The 17500-nt window shown below is 39.0% G+C and overlaps 3 protein-coding genes across 3 annotated transcripts in view; 2 read left to right on the plus strand and 1 right to left on the minus strand.

Annotated features, from left to right (window-relative positions):
- Positions 1–1420: 1420 nt before the first annotated feature.
- On the plus strand, positions 1421–4163 carry LOC138015474 (ras-related protein Rab-30-like). The gene is made up of 2 exons (XM_068862541.1): positions 1421–1774; positions 3418–4163. Exons 1-2 carry the CDS (start codon positions 1604–1606, stop codon positions 3880–3882), a joined length of 636 nt encoding a protein of 211 aa, XP_068718642.1. The 5' UTR covers positions 1421–1603; the 3' UTR covers positions 3883–4163.
- Positions 4164–5420: 1257 nt separating this feature from the next.
- The window catches only part of LOC138015553 (uncharacterized), a 32284-nt gene continuing 20204 nt past the window's right edge, over positions 5421–17500 (plus strand). Inside the window, exons 1-3 of the mRNA XM_068862622.1 lie at positions 5421–5635; positions 7402–7563; positions 10414–11012. Of these exons, the coding sequence (XP_068718723.1) occupies positions 5517–5635; positions 7402–7563; positions 10414–11012 (880 nt within the window). The 5' untranslated portion in view covers positions 5421–5516. The remainder of the gene's footprint in view (positions 5636–7401; positions 7564–10413; positions 11013–17500) is intronic.
- On the minus strand, positions 12543–16843 carry LOC138015554 (E3 ubiquitin-protein ligase TRIM71-like). The gene has a single exon (XM_068862623.1). It carries the CDS (start codon positions 15133–15135, stop codon positions 12919–12921), a length of 2217 nt encoding a protein of 738 aa, XP_068718724.1. The 5' UTR covers positions 15136–16843; the 3' UTR covers positions 12543–12918.

Raw genomic sequence — 17500 nt, forward strand, 5'->3', positions numbered from 1 at the left:
AAATTCAGGACTTCAACGGGGTTTGAACCCGTGACCTCGCGATACAGGTACCACGCTTTAACCAACTAAGCTATGAAGCCACTGACGTTGGGAGCTGGTCATTTGTGGGTTCTAATGCGTTCATAAGCTTCACTTGATTTCATATCCGCAGTTCAGAACCCACAAATGACCAGCTCCTAACGTCAGTGGCTTCATAGCTTAGTTGATTAGAGCGTCGCACCGGTATCGCGAGGTCACGGGCCGATGCCAATCGATATCAATTAATTAACCGTAATCGATTGCCATAGGTTGATCGATTGATTTTCGGATCATCGATTTCCATCGACTGTTCAGGTTTAGTTCCAGAGTTTTGGGAAGATATCTGTTTACAAACATTGCTTTTGTTATTTAAATATGCAAACCGTAGGAACAAACGGCCCTTTGTTTCAACAAATGAATGAAGGGGGTAGTTTAGAAACTATGGTGCTGCGTCGGTGGGGAAGTAGTATACAAAAATTTGGTTTATCAACGTAGTTGATAATGTAAATTGGCCACCGTACAGAGATTCTGTGGCCAATTAACATTATCAACTCCGTTGATAAACCAAACCTTTGTTTCAACAACCAATGAGGCTCCGGTTGGCACATTAAGTCTTCCTGTAGTCAGTTCGAACCACTGAGAAAACCTCATCAGTGCATACTTTTACTTCCAGATAATTTCTCAGCTATCACTGGCTAATATCAGTAATATTACACTGGTTATTGAGCCTAAAAGGCTTAAAATTGCAAAGATAACTATTAAACTTGATTAAAGATCTACAAGTTATTCCAACTTCTGAACTAAATTTTTTATAGCACGGAGCCTTCAGGTCTCTATTAAAAGCAACATGAATGAAAATAAAAATGTGAACAATAACGTCTGAAAGTCATCTATAACCTTCTCATTTTTCAAGGTTTTGCTTGGCATATTTAATAATGTTCAAAAAATTGGTTTAATTTATATTTCGCTCTGACGAAGGGCTAACGCTCGAAACGTCAGCTTTTATAATCCCTGTACGGTGGTCAAATTACTTTATTAACTCCGTTGACAAAACCAAATTTTGTACACTACTGCACCACAGTTTCTACCTCCTTTATTATTTAATAATGTCAAAGCGAAATCCGACCGCTTTTTCAAGACTATTTGCCGCATCTTTAATGAGAGAGTTTTCTTGCTTACGTAAACAGAAAGGAACAATTCGAGCATCGTTACATCGCATTAGAGAGCTGGTTATTGCAACGTGTTTTTTAAGTTCGTACCAACTTCCCAAAATACATCCGGAAATAGGAAACCCTTTCAGGAAAAAAGCGTGCACCGGAAGCGCGCGCAATGTTTTTGTATGACGTCATTCTAGGCTTGACCAATGAGATTGATTGAAAACAATGCGTCTAGTTATTTCTCTCGTGCAACATATCATTGTCCAAGAATGGACGTAGGTAATTTTGAGGATAAAACCTTTGGGTTTTCCCTTCCTGTCACAGTCGCCTTTCATTTGCGCTGAAGAGAAACCAAAACAACGAAATCTATAGAAGCTCCAAAACAATTTTTTTCTTCCATTTGCTGATCAAGCATCTCCCAAAGGGAAATGGACGACTACAGCTACTTGTTCAAAATTATTCTGATTGGGGATGCTAACGTGGGAAAAACGTGCTTGGTAAAAAGATTTACGAAAGGCTTTTTTACTCCGTCCCAAGGACCCACGATCGGAGTGGATTTTACTATAAGAACAGTAGAAGTAGACGGAGAAAGAGTAAAGGTAAACTGTTTTCTTTTTACGCTTTTGCACAACCAGGCGCAGCTCGTCTTGTCGACGTTGTGCCGTTTGACATGATTGCATCACAATTAAAACACATTTTCAGTTCAGCTGGTTTCAACGTCGAAGTAATTTACCCGTTAGAAGTCCAAGTCCAGAAAATACCCTCGCACGTTTCCGTGGTTTTTTTTCCGCTTAGTCGACAGAGCTACAGAGGTTGTTTTGAGTTAACTGCATACCATCCCATGAGACGGTTGTTTGCTGTAGTTTTTTCCCTGCAGTATTTCGTGAGTCTCACATTTTGTTTTGAAATGAAGAAAAACAAAATATTATAAATAATACAATATAATGATACGTTTTAGCCTCGATTTTTAATGAAAACTGTGTACATTTCGAAGAATTAGTTTTTGTTGGTATGAGATGCCTTGCTATTATTGTATTAAAATGAAACTAATCCCAAGCTTCTGAAAAAAAATCAATTCAAGCAACAACAAATATGTCTACTATCGCCTGTTTATATGTCATTATTACCTATTGTCCAGCTTGTGTTTAAATTGCCTTTGAAAATTTGAAGAGAGATATTTGATTTTGAAAACCAATAATTTTGGTGGACCTCCATGTGGAATTGTGCAGGAATTTTAATACATGTAACTTTGTGTGCTTATAAATACATGTGATAAGCAAAAATAAGACTACAATCATTTCTCTCTCTCAAAAAATCAAGTCGCACGTTTAATTTAGAAAATGCTCAGTTAATTTCAACAAAATTTAATAATTATGATTTACACGCCTTGAGTGCTATCTCTTCCTAGATAAGAATATTAGTTTTAAACGTCCATTTGGATAGTGAGACGTAAGATAAGGATTTCAAAACAGTTCATACTATTCAATGTGTATCATAAAATCTGTTTTGTCAGGCACCTGAGAGATAATTTGAAGTCATTTGGACTAAAAAAATCTGGCCAAAATAAACACTGTTCTACCAGTTGACATGCATTGTCAATTCCGGATCTGAAGCCATAAGAAAACAAGTCAAGCAAAACGTTGGGAGGGCTTTTATAGCTTCCCAGCCCTGTTCCCTGAATGCTAAGACTGAATGGGCACAAATCACCCTAGTGCTAATCTTTAAGCTAACCTTGGTGAAATCAGCTCAAAGGTCTAATAGGTTTGGCTTACAAAGCTATTTTTTCCATTTTGTACCTGCCGGTAGCACATGAGAGCAGGGTTCTCTCTTCTTCATCCATCAAAAGGCTTTCTCAATTATTAGGCCAACCGTGTAGCAGCTGAAATAGGTCTGTGGAATCAAAAGAGACAGAGATGTGCTTTTGTGCGTTGCTGCTGACAGACTTTAATGTGTCTGGTGTAATAATCTTCATTTTTCTCGGCAATTGGCCCAGTTGTTTTATGCTTGATCAAGCTAACCACTGGCAAGAGGGAATTCAAATTCAGTTATCATATTAGGCCATAATTATTGCCTTGAGGGCAATATTGAACAGCTTTGAAAGATTAAAATGATTAATCATAGGTTTATGATAATTCAGGCTAAAAAAAAACCTTTTCCAGGTTTTATCACTTCAATTCATTAATTCTTCAATCACTGTTCAGAAATGACCTAATTTTGTAATGCCTTTTATTTTTCTTTGAAGCTGCAAGTATGGGATACAGCTGGCCAAGAACGCTTTCGTTCAATAACTCAAAGTTATTACCACAATGCAGATGGTGTCATTTTAACTTATGATATCACCAGCCAAAAATCATTTGAAAGTCTTGAGCAGTGGCTCGAGGATGTACATAGGTTTACCAGAAAGAAAGTTGTCATTTACATTGTGGGAAACAAATGTGACCTCATTCACCAGAGACAAATCGATCTCAGGAATGCAGAAGTAATCGCCAAGAGAGAACAATGTGTTGCCATGGAAACCTCAGCTAAAGAAGCAGACAATGTGGAGAACTTGTTTATGAGTTTAGCAACACAGTTGAAGAGAAAGGTAAAAGGTGCCGAAACGGAAACTAGAGATTCTGAATCTGCTGCTGACGGCAATCCAGCAGGAATCACAATCAGTGGTCACAACATATGCTCACGAGGACCCTTGTCATGTTGTAGAGTATAACAAGCAAATAACAAATTTAACTACCTTTTCCAAATATAAATACCAGAAGAAATATTTATAGTTGTCTATAAGGATATCAAAAAAGTGATTGAATTTTAGAAAAATCTGATGCAAGTTGTAAAAATATAATCTGTAAAATAATATTAAATACGATTAAGACTAACATTGATGGTATTTTCTTGTACATGGTTTTTATGGGTATTTAAATTTGTAGTTCATTCCATGTTTAGTTATTTGTCAGATTAATGAAGCAAAAATAAAAAAAATAGATACCGTAGAAAGTATCAATAATTTGATTGCCTTTTTTTATTCTTCTTTATTTCTTTTCCACTTTTGCATATTTGTGTGATTTTTAAAAATAATTAGGGAGTTGGTAGTGGTTTAATTTTTGCTTTTCAATAAGACTTTAGAAAAGGGGTTGATACCATAAGAGACCAGCTATAGAGAAATTACATCTACATCTACATTTCCACGTTTGAAACACCAAAGCGAAGCAGAAACAGTGAAACGAAGCACCAAAACACCATGTATGACCCCACCATACATTGAATGCTAACTGACAAAGGTTGGATTTGTGATTAAACATCGTATTATTATAGGCCTAAAAAATTATTGCTCTTAATCTCAAATCCAACCTTTGTTGGTTGTCAGTGTGTGGTGGGTTCATACATGGTTTTTTAGTGTTTTGTTTTGGTGTTTCAGTGTTTCATGGTTTAGTAACGCCGATTTCTGCTTAGGTGGCCTCATACGCTATAAGTCTTTCTAGAGACATCTCGCCAAGTGGGCCCCTTCTGCTCTTCTGTTGGAGATAACTGAGAACACCCACGACACCAGGGACTCCATCCTGGGTCCATCCCCTACTTGTTTTTAATAGTGTGTCGAATCTTTAATGTCCCACAGAATTTATGAACATTGAAGGGTTGTGAGACAGGGCCTACCGGTTTAATATGGTCCAGCTTATCTGATAAGACTTGAAAATCTAACCATTTGCAGATGAAATTACAAAGGCAGCACTTTCTCTGGAGCATGTTGATCCGGCTGGGGTTGGAATTAACCCACAACCTCCCGCAGACCAATGCTCAACCAACTGAGCCACCGGTGCACAGTTAGTTTCCAGATTGAACTTTGTCCCATTTTTCAAAGGCCCAAACAGTGAGTGAACCTTCCATCTGCTTTTTCTCACAGGCTTACCTTGTAACATGTTCTTAAGGGAACAGCAAGAAAATTATTGCTGTAAAGTTTTAGGCTTGGCTTTTGAAATATTTTTTTGTGAGAAGATATGAGAGGCCCTGCCAGGGGGGAGGGGGCCCTGTCGCCTGTCGCCTGTCGCCTGTCGCCTGTCTGAATTTTCAAAAATCTCCTGTCGGTGCTTTGTCAATGTTTCACGTTGCTGTGATTGTTGTTGTCGGAAATTTAACTAAAGGATGTCGTTTGTCGCGATTTCACTTTAAGTGCTGTCGCTACTTTTTAGGCCATGTCGCTTGTCGGAAGCTTCAAAGAAGTGTTTGGGACTGCATCGAACGTGAAAAGACTGGACCCTATTGGTCTCAAGATGTGATTGGTTAATAACTGATGAGCGCCATTTTGGCCATCTCTCAAATCGGTTTTTTACACATGAGTCAAGCGCCCACTTGATGGATACTCGAAGTGTTTTTGTTTTGGCCAAAGTTGTCTCCATAAGAGACAAATTCTTTTATCCTTGTTGTACCAAATGCCACAAGAAAGTTCATACTCGGTGTGACGATGAATCAATGTGAGTGGACCAGCCTTTCTTAATTAAATCCTTTTATAATTTACGTTTTTGTCGGTCGCATAATTGACTGAATTGTTATCCTAATATACGGGTAAAACTAACAGGTCTGAGTTGCCTCATTTTAAGGCTACATTCGAGACTCTCTGCCTAATTTTGATTGCACAATTACAACGAAAAAATTTTGTACTTTCTTTGCACGGGTTAGCCTTGCGTACGTAGTGGTAGCGTGGTGTTTAATCGGAAACGTAAGGACAACAACAGATCGTGTGCTGGTCCAGAAATCGAGAGACAAAACGACACTTGAACCCAACGAACATTTAAAAAGCACTGTTACGGTGTAAATGGTCCAACCAATTTCAACTCCACACATGATCCCCCCCCCCTCCCTCCTGGGGTAACCCCAGGGCATTCGCAAATTCCCGGGGATGGGCATACTTAGTCTGCCAAATTCTCTACAGGAAAAATGAAGGAATTGAGCAGCTACCAGTCCTCGGGATTGACCTCAATGAATGTTCAAAAGGTGGATAACGCTATCCACCAGGTAAATATAATCGCTATCCAGCAGATAAACATTAGCAAAACCAATTGAGTTATCCAGTGGATAACGCTGTCCACCCTTCAAACAACTGGGGCCAGCATTTTAATGCAGGACTTTTTATCTCTCTCCCTTCAGTTCAAAAATTAACCCATTCACTCAGGTACCCTAGGATGCCCAGTTGACAAGAAAAATCGCCTGGCATTAGACAGCCTCACTCCCAGGAGTCAATGGGTTAAATATTATTTCATGAAATAGAACTAAATAAACTAAACATTTTCAAATTACCGTAGATCCATGTTGCATACAGTTGCCAACATCATTAGACTCTAAACATTGCTATCTATTTTTAAAATGTCATTAAAATCACTCATTTGATTGATTGATTGATTGATTGCTTGCTTGCTTGCTTGCTTGCTTGCTTGCTTGATTCATTCATTCATTCATTCATTCGTTCATTCGTTCATTCATTCATTCATTGGTGAGTCATTAAGAACATCATACCAACTCCAAATGCAAAAAATTCACAGACTGCCTGGCATGGATAATTTGGTGCTTTGTGACAGATGCTTATGTGTTTCTGACATCTTGTCTGTCATTTAAGCCCCACCAAAAAAGCCTTGTCTTGCGAATGATTAAAAAGTGGAATGGATGGGCTGCTCCCAAAAGTCCCTGAAAGCTTTAGTGACCTGTGCTATAAATCTCTCTGTGTCCTCCACGAAAAGATAATGGGTTGAACAAGAAGCTCATGACTTTGAAGCGTTTAACTCTGGTTCAGAGCTGGGGTTTTTTTAGTTTAAGAATTTCCTTATTTGGATGTAACGTAGCTTGAGTATTTTTCCGTGCATGCAGCTTGGATCTTATTTTTCTCCATATTTGGGCATAAAATTGGTGTCCTAAAATTCCCAGATTTGTTCCAAGGAAAAGAGTTGTAAGTTACTCACTTCAAGGTCATTTGCTTCCGGTTTAACTTTGGAGGTATTTTGTTCTTTCCTTTTCTTGAAAAACCTCAGGAGACCACCTTCTCTCAAAGAGGCAGATCTTGCAGTTAATTCACAAATGGTTTTTCAGAGCTATGTGTTTTTTTACCAACTTTTCAAAAATAAGCACCAGGGGCTTGTGGAGTAGGCCACTTGTCTTCAAAATTTAAATTAAACTGTGTGTTCAAAGTTATCCTGAAACTTCTTTGCTCAAAAACATACCAGTGTTGACTTAATATTGTTACTTCTAGCTTCTCCTGCCAGCAATGCATGCAGGAATACAATGCTGAGAGTGTTCAGTATCGTTACAGAGTCAGTTTATTAGCCTCCGACAGGAGTCAGTTGGTGCAAATTACAGTCTTTGGTAGCTGTTTGGACAGATTCTTTGGAACATCAGCCACCTTCTTTGCCAGGTATGACGAAACATAGCTTATAACACAGGCCTGAGTTACAGTCGACAAACAGGATGTACTTTCCAGGAAAAGGCCTGATTTGCCTGCACGAAGGAGCATTATATTGCAGATATTTAACAATAACTTATTGTTATTGTACTAGCCTAAAGGGTATGCTGGATATGAAGTGATAAATAACATGCTGGGTTGGTTATAATCATTTTATATCCAACAAGTCCGAGTAGAATAATCGTTTTATTAAAAACTCCATGGTGTTCCCGGGGGTAGTATTGTTGACTAAAGCATTGATTTCTTCCGTGGTCAATTCCGGTCCAAAACAGCTTTTGTCAGACATTTTTTCTCACATTTTTGCAGCTCACTTTATTGCTGACACGTTCCTTGACCATATTTAGGTACAGCAGGTATATGAACTAATGGCCTGTGTCCGGCAAGCCAATGAAAATGCTGGAAATGGTTTAGTTTAGTTTTTAATAAAATCACTTAAAGTGCCCCTGTGATCAAAAAAACCACTGCCTTTTTTCCTTCAGATTTGAAAGTGTGTTTGCTTAACACCTGACTGGCAAAATTTTGAACTTTGATTTTTATCCAAAGGCCGTTTACTTTGAGTGTAAGTTTTGGATTTCACGGTCCGCCATTACTCATGTTCAAAACTGACCGATTGGACCTCAGACGGTTGGATCTAGGGAAAAGTGACGTCAGAGGCTCACTAGCTTAAAATTTCAGCGTGTGAATGCAGCTTATTATATATGCAAAGCGTGAGTTTAAAAGTCTGAAAGCCCAAAACCCCCGTGCTGCATATTAATTCTGCGGCGTACACGTATTGCATTCTTAAACTAGTGAGCCTTTGACGTCATTTTCTCCTCGATCCAGCTCTCTCAAGAACATAATGTTAGTAATGGCGGACCATTAAATAGGAAAATTACAGTTAAAATAAAGAGGTGTCTTTTTGAAATCAAGGCTTAAAACGTGGGTCACTAGGTGTTTTGTTAACATAGTTTTGAAATCCAAAGAAAAATATGATTTGATTTTTTGGTCACAGGGGCACTTTAATACCAAATTATATAATTCCAGGTTTTAACCCATTGACTCCTAGGAGTGGGACTTGATAGATTTTACTCTGTCTAACCGAGGTGATTTTACAAGTTAATGGGGGCAGTCTTAGCAAGTTCAGGTGTCAATGGGTTAAAAATTAACAGTAGTGTTTCCAGGTAACTACCGTAAGTTTTAAAATTACATGTACTGTATACCTGCCAACTTTTTCTGAGATATAGGCGTGAGATTTTTGTCCTGGGAGTGGTGGGATTTTTGAAGACGACACGATCATTTCCGAAGATTCCCGAAGAAGTCCGAAGTCTGCCGAAGGAAAGCGGAAACAGCCCTCGCATTTCCCAGTCCCAGTCTTAGGACGCGTATAAACGCGAGCTCGCTCCCAGTGCTTTTCACTTCAAAAATCAGAGATTGTGAGGAAGGTATTGTCATTTATTCATTTTACACATGGTTTTCGTTCTTTACATGGGTCTGAGTTAACACATTTTTGGAAATTGTGTCAAGCAAGACGGCAACAACTCACATTTTTCAATCAGGCGTGAGAAATTTGGCCCGCAAGCGTGAGCCGGCATGAGATCGAAGTTTTCAACCCGCAGGCGTGTGAGAGTTGGCAGGTGTAGTACTGTACCCTAAAACCTTCTTCCTTTTGTCAGTGCTTTGTTTAATGTACGTGTTAAATAAATATAAAGCTAGTACCAGGGGGTGGGGAGGGGGTAGGGGGTTAGGGGTGGGGGTTAGGATGTGTTGGTACTGTTTTCAGTTGTGATACTGAGCACTTGCCTTCCACAAAGGTGGCTCAGGTTTGATTCCCAGACTCATACTCATATGTGGGTTGAGTTTGCTGGTTCTCTGCTTTGCTCTGAGAGGTTTTTCTTTTTGATATAGAAAAAAAACGAATGATCAAGAACAAAGAGATAAGGATAACGCGATGTTGCGGACAACCTCACAAATTAAGTGTCAAATACAATGCATTGATAAAGTTGAAAGTAAGATAACAACATTATCAACCTCGTTCCCAGGGTCTCTCTTCTCTGCCTCCATTGTCCAATGGAGGCAGAGAAGAGAGACCCTGGGAACGAGGTTGCAACATTATTAGGCACTAGCACAAAAAACATTTACATGTACCTTGGTGCTGCCTTACTCACCAGTGAAAACAAAGAAAACTTGATGACCTCTTGCATTACTGTTGAAATGTTGCATCAAATGAACTTACAATAGAGACTTTCAAAGCTTGCCAGGGTGTCATGGCAACATAACAAGAGCACAAGCAAGAGAGAACTGTCTAAAAGGATTGCACATGCACTACAAACTTAATAGAAGTGTTAAGTTTTAGATAGCTTAAATGAATGCATGCAAGAAACATGCAACAAAGAATAACACATTATAATAATTATTGTAAAATAATATATGGACTTGTTTAAAGTGACTTAATAACAAATAAGCACCGAGTGCCCGAGCAATGTAACAAGTTGCGATGCTTGAAGTCAGTCACAAAGCCTAAATTACTACATTCTCTTGCAAAAAAAAAACCAGCAACACAATTTGATTTAATTTTAATTAGTCTCCCCATTATTGTAATTATTGGAGCACTAGATAAGCTTAAGGCTTCAATATAATTAGTGATTGTGGCTACAGGGAAAAGTGAAATGTTGAAACAGGCACCAAAGCCTCAGATGATGACCTAGGAACTTTGGGTCCTCAAAATCACAGACTGAGCTTTAGTGTAACCTTTCCTGACATGAAAATGATTAATTTGTTTTTTAATTTTATTTTTAATATTATATTATTGTTTGAATGTTTTAGGTTTTTAAATGGTTCAGTCTTTGATGCACTGCCCAGTCATCTAGTGTACCAAGCTGTGCAACAGTGTTTTGTGGGCTCCTTGCTTCAATTTGGTTTCAGGATCTCCCCAACTTTGAAGACAACCTCCCGAATTCCTCAAAACTCTTCACTTCATCTTAAGAACATTGTCCAAAATAAACAGGCTTTGGAGTCTGCAAATTGTAATCCTGAGGGATTGCCAAAACTTTTGGCCTGTCAAATACTTCCTTGTTCCTCTCACGATCAGCAAATGCCCACAGTGTTGCAGATTTTAAATGAATACATACAGTTACTTAGAGCCACCCCCGAGAAATTTAGCGTGGAAACTTCTAAGCAGTCAGCAATGAAGGATTATTCAAAGTCTGAAAGAAATTACATAGCAGGGATGGCTTCAAGATGTGTGTCTCCACAAATTCCAGAAGCATCTTCTATTTACTGTACCCCGAAGGATTTTTGCCCAGGGCTTGTACCTCTTATCCTGACAGGACAATCACAGCCATCATACAGAAAGTTTCTCATGCAAGGAGAGCCGCAGGGATCTAACAAAACAAGGTTGGAAAATGCCTGCACCAGCCTCACAGGTATTGGTTTTTTCTTCTAGCACTTCCTTTCTTTTTTTTAATATAATTTTATGACTGTATAAATAATGATTACAAATTATACTGTAGATGTTAAGGATGGTGCCTACTAATTAAAGATATTTTTGCCCCTGTGTGTGATTATGCGGGAAATGTAGATCTTAACAAGTGTTATTGAAATTCAAAAAGAAAATTGGGGGTAAGCACGCATTTTTTAGAGAGGAACAATATTTGTAAAAAGCTTTAAAATACAAAGCAATGTATGGCGTTCTTTCTCAAATCGAAGCTTAATTTATCTCTCAAAAATGCATGGTTGTCCCCAATTTTCTTTTTGGATACCAAGAGTACTTACTAAGATCTACTTTCTCTGCATAGTTTTAACCCGCGCAAAAATATCCCTGTATTGGTAAGATATCACCGATAGGAAGTCCGAGTATCTCGAGATGCGCAGAACATATGCGCAATAACAATAGTCAGCACCGTCCTTAAAATGCAAAAATTCAAGTTCAATGAGATGCCTTTTTGGAATATTCCACACTTTTCTTTGTCTGTCGTGTCTTAACCCTTTTGACACCCAAACCGGCCTGAACTGGCCAGACGGCCAGAGTATTTTACTCTGTCTAACGCCAGACGATTTTACTCATCAATGGGGAACCCCCAGGAGACAATGGGTTAAAAAGGGAAAACAAACTTAAGGTCAATAACCTCCCAAATTTAACTAAAAGTTACATGTAGACTCTCGAAATGAAAGTTTGAAATATCATTGCTGTTAGTTGATCAACTTAAGGAGGGTGGCTCTTAACTACTAAACCGTTGCTTTGGACTCCTTCAAATAATCATTTCTTGAGTCCCTTTAACTCTACAGTTATCCTTTTTCGCCAACTGTGCTCTATTAAATTTTTCTTTGTCTGGTTCGACTCACAACTTAATTGGGTAAATCATGTGACCAAAACAGAAAATGCCTAAAAGTCGGCGAGTTAGTTAACTATGCTTTTCACAAATTTTTAACGCAACAGTATGAGAACATTCTAACACAAAATCTGTACCATGGATTTTAGAAAAACCTATTTCTCAAAAAAAGTGTGACACCATATGGCCCTACTTTGTTACATATTTCAAAATATCAGTTCCATTTTTTTGTCCAAATAGAAATTCTGTGTGCCAGTTTAGGGTTTAGGAAAAATAAGGGGACGGTTCCCATCCAGTGAAAAAACCACCTCTTCCTTTCATTTCCTGAGAGTTGTTACATGTCTTTCACTGAGATGCATGGCAAAGGACTGGGACTAGTTGTTACGCATGTGCCCTCTGACTTAAGTGATGTCAGATTTAAATTGAAAAAGTTCCCTCAAAGAACCATCCATACAACCTTTTTGTAGGGCTCTTGACTAAAACGCTTCCTTAGCAACCATTGTCTTGCCACCCCCTTAAGCAATTACAAGGGAAGCCTGAAAAAATCCTGGCTTCAACGTGATTTGAACCCCACTTGAAGAAATTCCTTCCCATTTATTTAGGAAGTAATTCTCTTTCACATTATTTTGTTTCAGTTTGAATTTAATAGGGTTTTTCCTCTGAAATCACATAGAAAACTCATAAGCTTCAATATACAGTTCTTGTGTAATAGACTGTTTTCTCTTTCCCATAATGCAATACGTTTTGGGGGGTTCTTTACATAAAAACAATACAAGTTATTTACTCTTGGGACGGTATCATGCTTCATTGAACTGGATATCAATTGCTCTAATGCAAATAACCCCTCAAAATAAACTGCAAAAATAGCAAATACAGGATAAATGCACTTTTGCCTGTTAACTTTTAGGGTTGTCTCTTGGATTGCATAATTGAGTTAAGTGAGCATGATTGAGTAAACTTTCCTGGACACTTATACCAAAGTTTCGTTACATTTTTCAGCTTACTTTAACACAAAAACCTTGTTATCCCCCAAAGTACTAACTAAAATACGCCCATCTGGTGTAGTGGTTAGTGCTATGGGACCTTTTAACTCTTTTACAGTCCATCCAGTGACACTTAAGTAACAATCAGTTGTTATCTGGTAAACTTGACCACTTGCAAAGTTGGACACAACAATATTCTGGTGATTTTGACATTGCTCAACACATATTCCAAAGGGAAAAAATAACTTTGTTTTTTTAATCTTTGACTCTACTATCTGGTACTGAAATGTTCCTGAACAGTCAAAAACTTTTAAGCAATCATTAGAACTCTCTGACACAATATAGGTGTTCTGGTAGTATGTGCATTGAAAGGGCTCATTGAGTTTTCCAGGGCCATTCTCGCCAAATTTAAACACAGGTTTGCCATCCTCAGCCAAAACTTGGACTCTGGCATTTATTCTTTCAGTTACAATGAGATTCCCTCCATCATTCAAACAAAGACTGGAAATGCCATTGAACTCCCCAGCTCCTGTTCCTTTCTTCCCAAAGCTTTTGACAAAGTTTCCTGTTTTAACGTTGAACTGCTGAATGCAATGATTCTGACGATCTGCAACAAGAATTTCATCATCATTGATGAAAGTGATACCAGTTGGACTGTCAAATTGACCTGCACTGTTTCCATGGCAACCCAGTTTTCGCACATACTCTCCCTTCTTGTTGTATATCAGGACACAGTGACCATCATAATCACTGATAGCAATCGACCCTTCACTGTTTACGGCAATCATTGCAGGCGTTTGAGGAACTTTACCCTGAAAATCAAACTCGCCAATAACCTGAATAAGTCGCTCCTTTACTTGGACAGTAAATGGACTATTTGCAAGGTCTTTTCTGTTGATCTTAACAAAGATTTTCAAATTACATGGAACCTTAGGAATAAACTTAACTTGGTAATCTCCATCTCCTTGGTCGCAAACGATCAAATTTGAAATCTCTTCAGCAGGTTCTATGAGCGCTTCCACGTGAACTTTGGCTTTTACTCCTGTCACACGTTCTTTCTCAAGAATTTTGGGACGGACGAGTAATGTGCCTTCCACACCAGCTTGAAATTCTTGTTTAAGGCCGAACACTTCAGATTTATTTACGTTGACATCGCTCGTTGCCATGAAACCGAGCTTCAAATTCGCTGGATCAAATGTTGGGACAAACTTCACAAATGAACAAACCGGAAGTGATGGGATTTGAGTCTTGTCAATCTCATCAGCACGCGAATTAAATTTCTTCTTGCTTTGCATAACACCAGAACTGGGGCTTCTTTCAACCAAATCGTCTCCGAAATCGACTGCTTGATTAAATTGCTTTTTGAGAGACTGGATTTGCTGCTTTAACGAGTTGAAGTTTTTAGCTCTCCACACGCGTGTGTCCTCCAGGGCAGTGATGTTCTCGCGCTCAAGTTCTCGTATCTTCGCGACCATTCGATCGGCTCCTTGGGAAACTTCACGCTTTGCGCAGGCCACGTTTCTCTCCATTTCTGTCTCGCTTTCTTCAATCTCTTGAATTGAAGCATTGCAGGTATTGATTTTTTCCTTTATCGTCTCAGCTCGCGCTAGAATCTCGGTTTTTTCACCATCCGCAGCTTTCTCAAGTGGTTCGACTTCGTGGGTCTTGTGTTCCGTGATGATACAAATCTGACAAACGCACATTTCGCATTCCGTGCAGTAAAACCTCGTTAGCTCTCGCTCGTGGTACTGCTGAGAGCAGAAAGACTGTCTTTTCAACAACGTTTCGTAATCTTGAGCTTGGAATTGTTTCACTGGGGTGATCTTGTGTCCTTGGAAGCCTGCGTCTTTGAACACTTCGTGAGCGTTTTTGCAGTCGCTGCACATCAGTTTCTCGCAATCAAAACAGTAAGTTATTTCCGCACTGGTCTTCTTGCAAATCCCGCAACTGATCTCGCTACCATCTCCAACTTGTCGGATGGCAAGAATGCTTAGCAAACTATTGTGATGAAAACTTGTCGGTAATTTGTCGAATTTGTTTGCTTCGGGGAGGGCAACTTCGGCTTGGCATTCGGGGCAGGGAAACTTCCCACCGCTGGAGCTTGTGCGTGCATGTTTCTCCAAACAATCACAGCAAAATGTATGCAGACAAGCTATCGTCTTGGGCTTTCTATAAGTATCCAGACAGATTGAACAAGAAACGTGCTTTTTAAGGTTTGTCATCAAAGACTCCATTGTGCAAACCTTTATATTGGTTACCCAACAGACCCAGTCATGTATGTAAGCTTAGCAAAGAACTCTTTTTGTCTTTTCATTGTGCTGCGGGCATCCAACCAGATTTTGGGTCATTTTTGATCAGACCTCGAAGTGAAAAGCGGCTTTGATGATTTTCACGATTTTGTACAAATGTGTGATGTGCCGTGACGGGCAACCCAAAAACCAGGAATCCGGAATCATGACAGGTCATTTTTTTATCAATACAGAGAGTAAAAACTATCCTAAACATTCATAAAAGCTAACCTTAGGCCTAATTAGGCCTAAACAAACGTTTTTAGGCCTAAGGTTAGCTTTTATGAATGTTTAGGATAGTTTTTACTCTCTGTATTGGTAAAAAAATGACCTGTGATTCCGGATTCCGGATTCCAGATTTCGTTTTCCTGGTTTTAGGGTTGCCCTGCCGTGACTAGTCTCAACGCAGCCGTTCTTTGGGTCGTCACGCAACACAGGGACAAAGAACATCTGCCGTGACTGAATTAAAAAGAAACGTAATCTTTTTTCGCTTACAATCGAAATCATTTTGCTTTGTGAAACACTTAAGTGCGACAGAAAAGGACAATGGATAATGGTTAAGTTCCGAAAAAAAGTACCAGATATTTGTACCCGGACATACAGAACTTGCTCCTGCCCAACAACTTTCTGGGACGCTAAAGGAAGTACAAAGTGTTCTCCGTGTGGTTGACTTGCTTTGTAGTATTTCATGGTTAGTTAGATCGTGTCAATACCCGGAAACATTTTAAAGCCAAGGGTAAAGAAACAATACTCGTTAGAACACGGCCGGATTTCCCAAAAAGTCATAAATTACTGCATGAAAGAGAAAAGAAAAAGACAGTCAATTTTCTGTTTTGCTGTAAAGGTCTCGCGGGGTTTTACTCGTAAAGTGAGTCTCACGCGCAGGGCAAAGACGTGTATCACCTGCAGTTTCGGTTCCGCAGATATTCGTTGTCCATTGATTAATAGAGAATGAAAAAGAGCTCATCTACAGTGTTCGACCCACTGCAAACGGAGTGCGCTATACAGGAATCGTTCTCTGGGAAAATTCCGAAAATTTATTACTGGGTTGCCTTATGGCAAACCCATTCGGAAATTAGGTAGATTTCCGGTTTTTTTTTTTTAGTATTTTTTTCCGTGTCGGTAAAAGTCTTGCCTGTCACTCCCCTGGTAAGTGGTGTCTTTGTGCATAGAGCCTTCTGCGCGTATTTTCTTAGGATCGAGAGGGTAGTGGAACTGCGTAGATTTCTCTGGTGGACACAGTAGAATCATTAACTTAGCCTGCAATGGCGTCGAAAGTCATGTAACGCGAATGGCGTTTTAGTGGATCCTTAAACAAAATATACCCTTATGGAGCTCAATAATGGAAAGTCAGTTGGATAAACTAGGCAGGAATCTCAAAAGCGACGAGTAATGGGCTTCGACAACAATCTATCGCCCGTCGAGACGAAATCAAAGTGAGCTGTAATTTGACACGATTGAGTTTCTTGTCTTCACGCACGCTATGAAATAGGAAGAGGTTTTCGCCTCTAAGAGCAAATATGTTGTTTGTTTCATTAAAATTTTCGCTGGAAAAGGATTCTGTGGTATTTTCTGCCTTTGTGAATTATAATATCATGTTGTGTATTGAATTTTCGAGCTTAAGGTTGAAATGTGATATGGGAGAAGTTTTTTAGTATTGCTTTGTAAGCAGGAAGGGTTCACAGGCCTGTTGGAAGCGTGCTTTAGTTTCAACAAAATGAGCCCCAAAATCAGTGAAAAATTGTGACGCAGATGAATAATAAAGTAGCTGCTATTTCCAAAATGATGGAATTACCTGGTGATAAATAACGTCGTACGCGTCTTGGAGAGTAAATTTTGACTTTGCATAAACAAGAGTTGGGCGATTGTGATCTTTGTTTTGACTTCGCTCATTTCATTGTCAAACTTTAAAACACTTCACAGAAAAAGAAACTTTCAAAAACCCGGTATCTTGCCATCATTTGACACATATGCTTCACTGTTTGGCGAGTAAACATGCCGCGGTAACTTAATCACGGCGCCCGCTGAATTCCGGCCTGTCACTTTCGATTTTGCGATTTATTTGTGCAGCCAAAACTTACAATAACAAAATTAAACGTTGCAAAAATCCCCCAAAATGTTTGTCGCTGATCGTAACTGTTTATATTCTATATTCACGGTTCAAAATAAATGTTGCTTTCATGTCGTAAATATGTTATTCTCGAGCGATCGTCCTAGAAACTTCCTTCTGCTCTTTCTAAAAACTGTGTATCAATATTTATTTACTTTTGCATCAATATTTGTTTTTGCATAAAGCAAGCTAACACAATCT

This window comes from Montipora capricornis, chromosome 9, assembly GCF_036669925.1.
Source record: "Montipora capricornis isolate CH-2021 chromosome 9, ASM3666992v2, whole genome shotgun sequence".
Lineage (NCBI taxonomy): Eukaryota > Metazoa > Cnidaria > Anthozoa > Scleractinia > Acroporidae > Montipora > Montipora capricornis.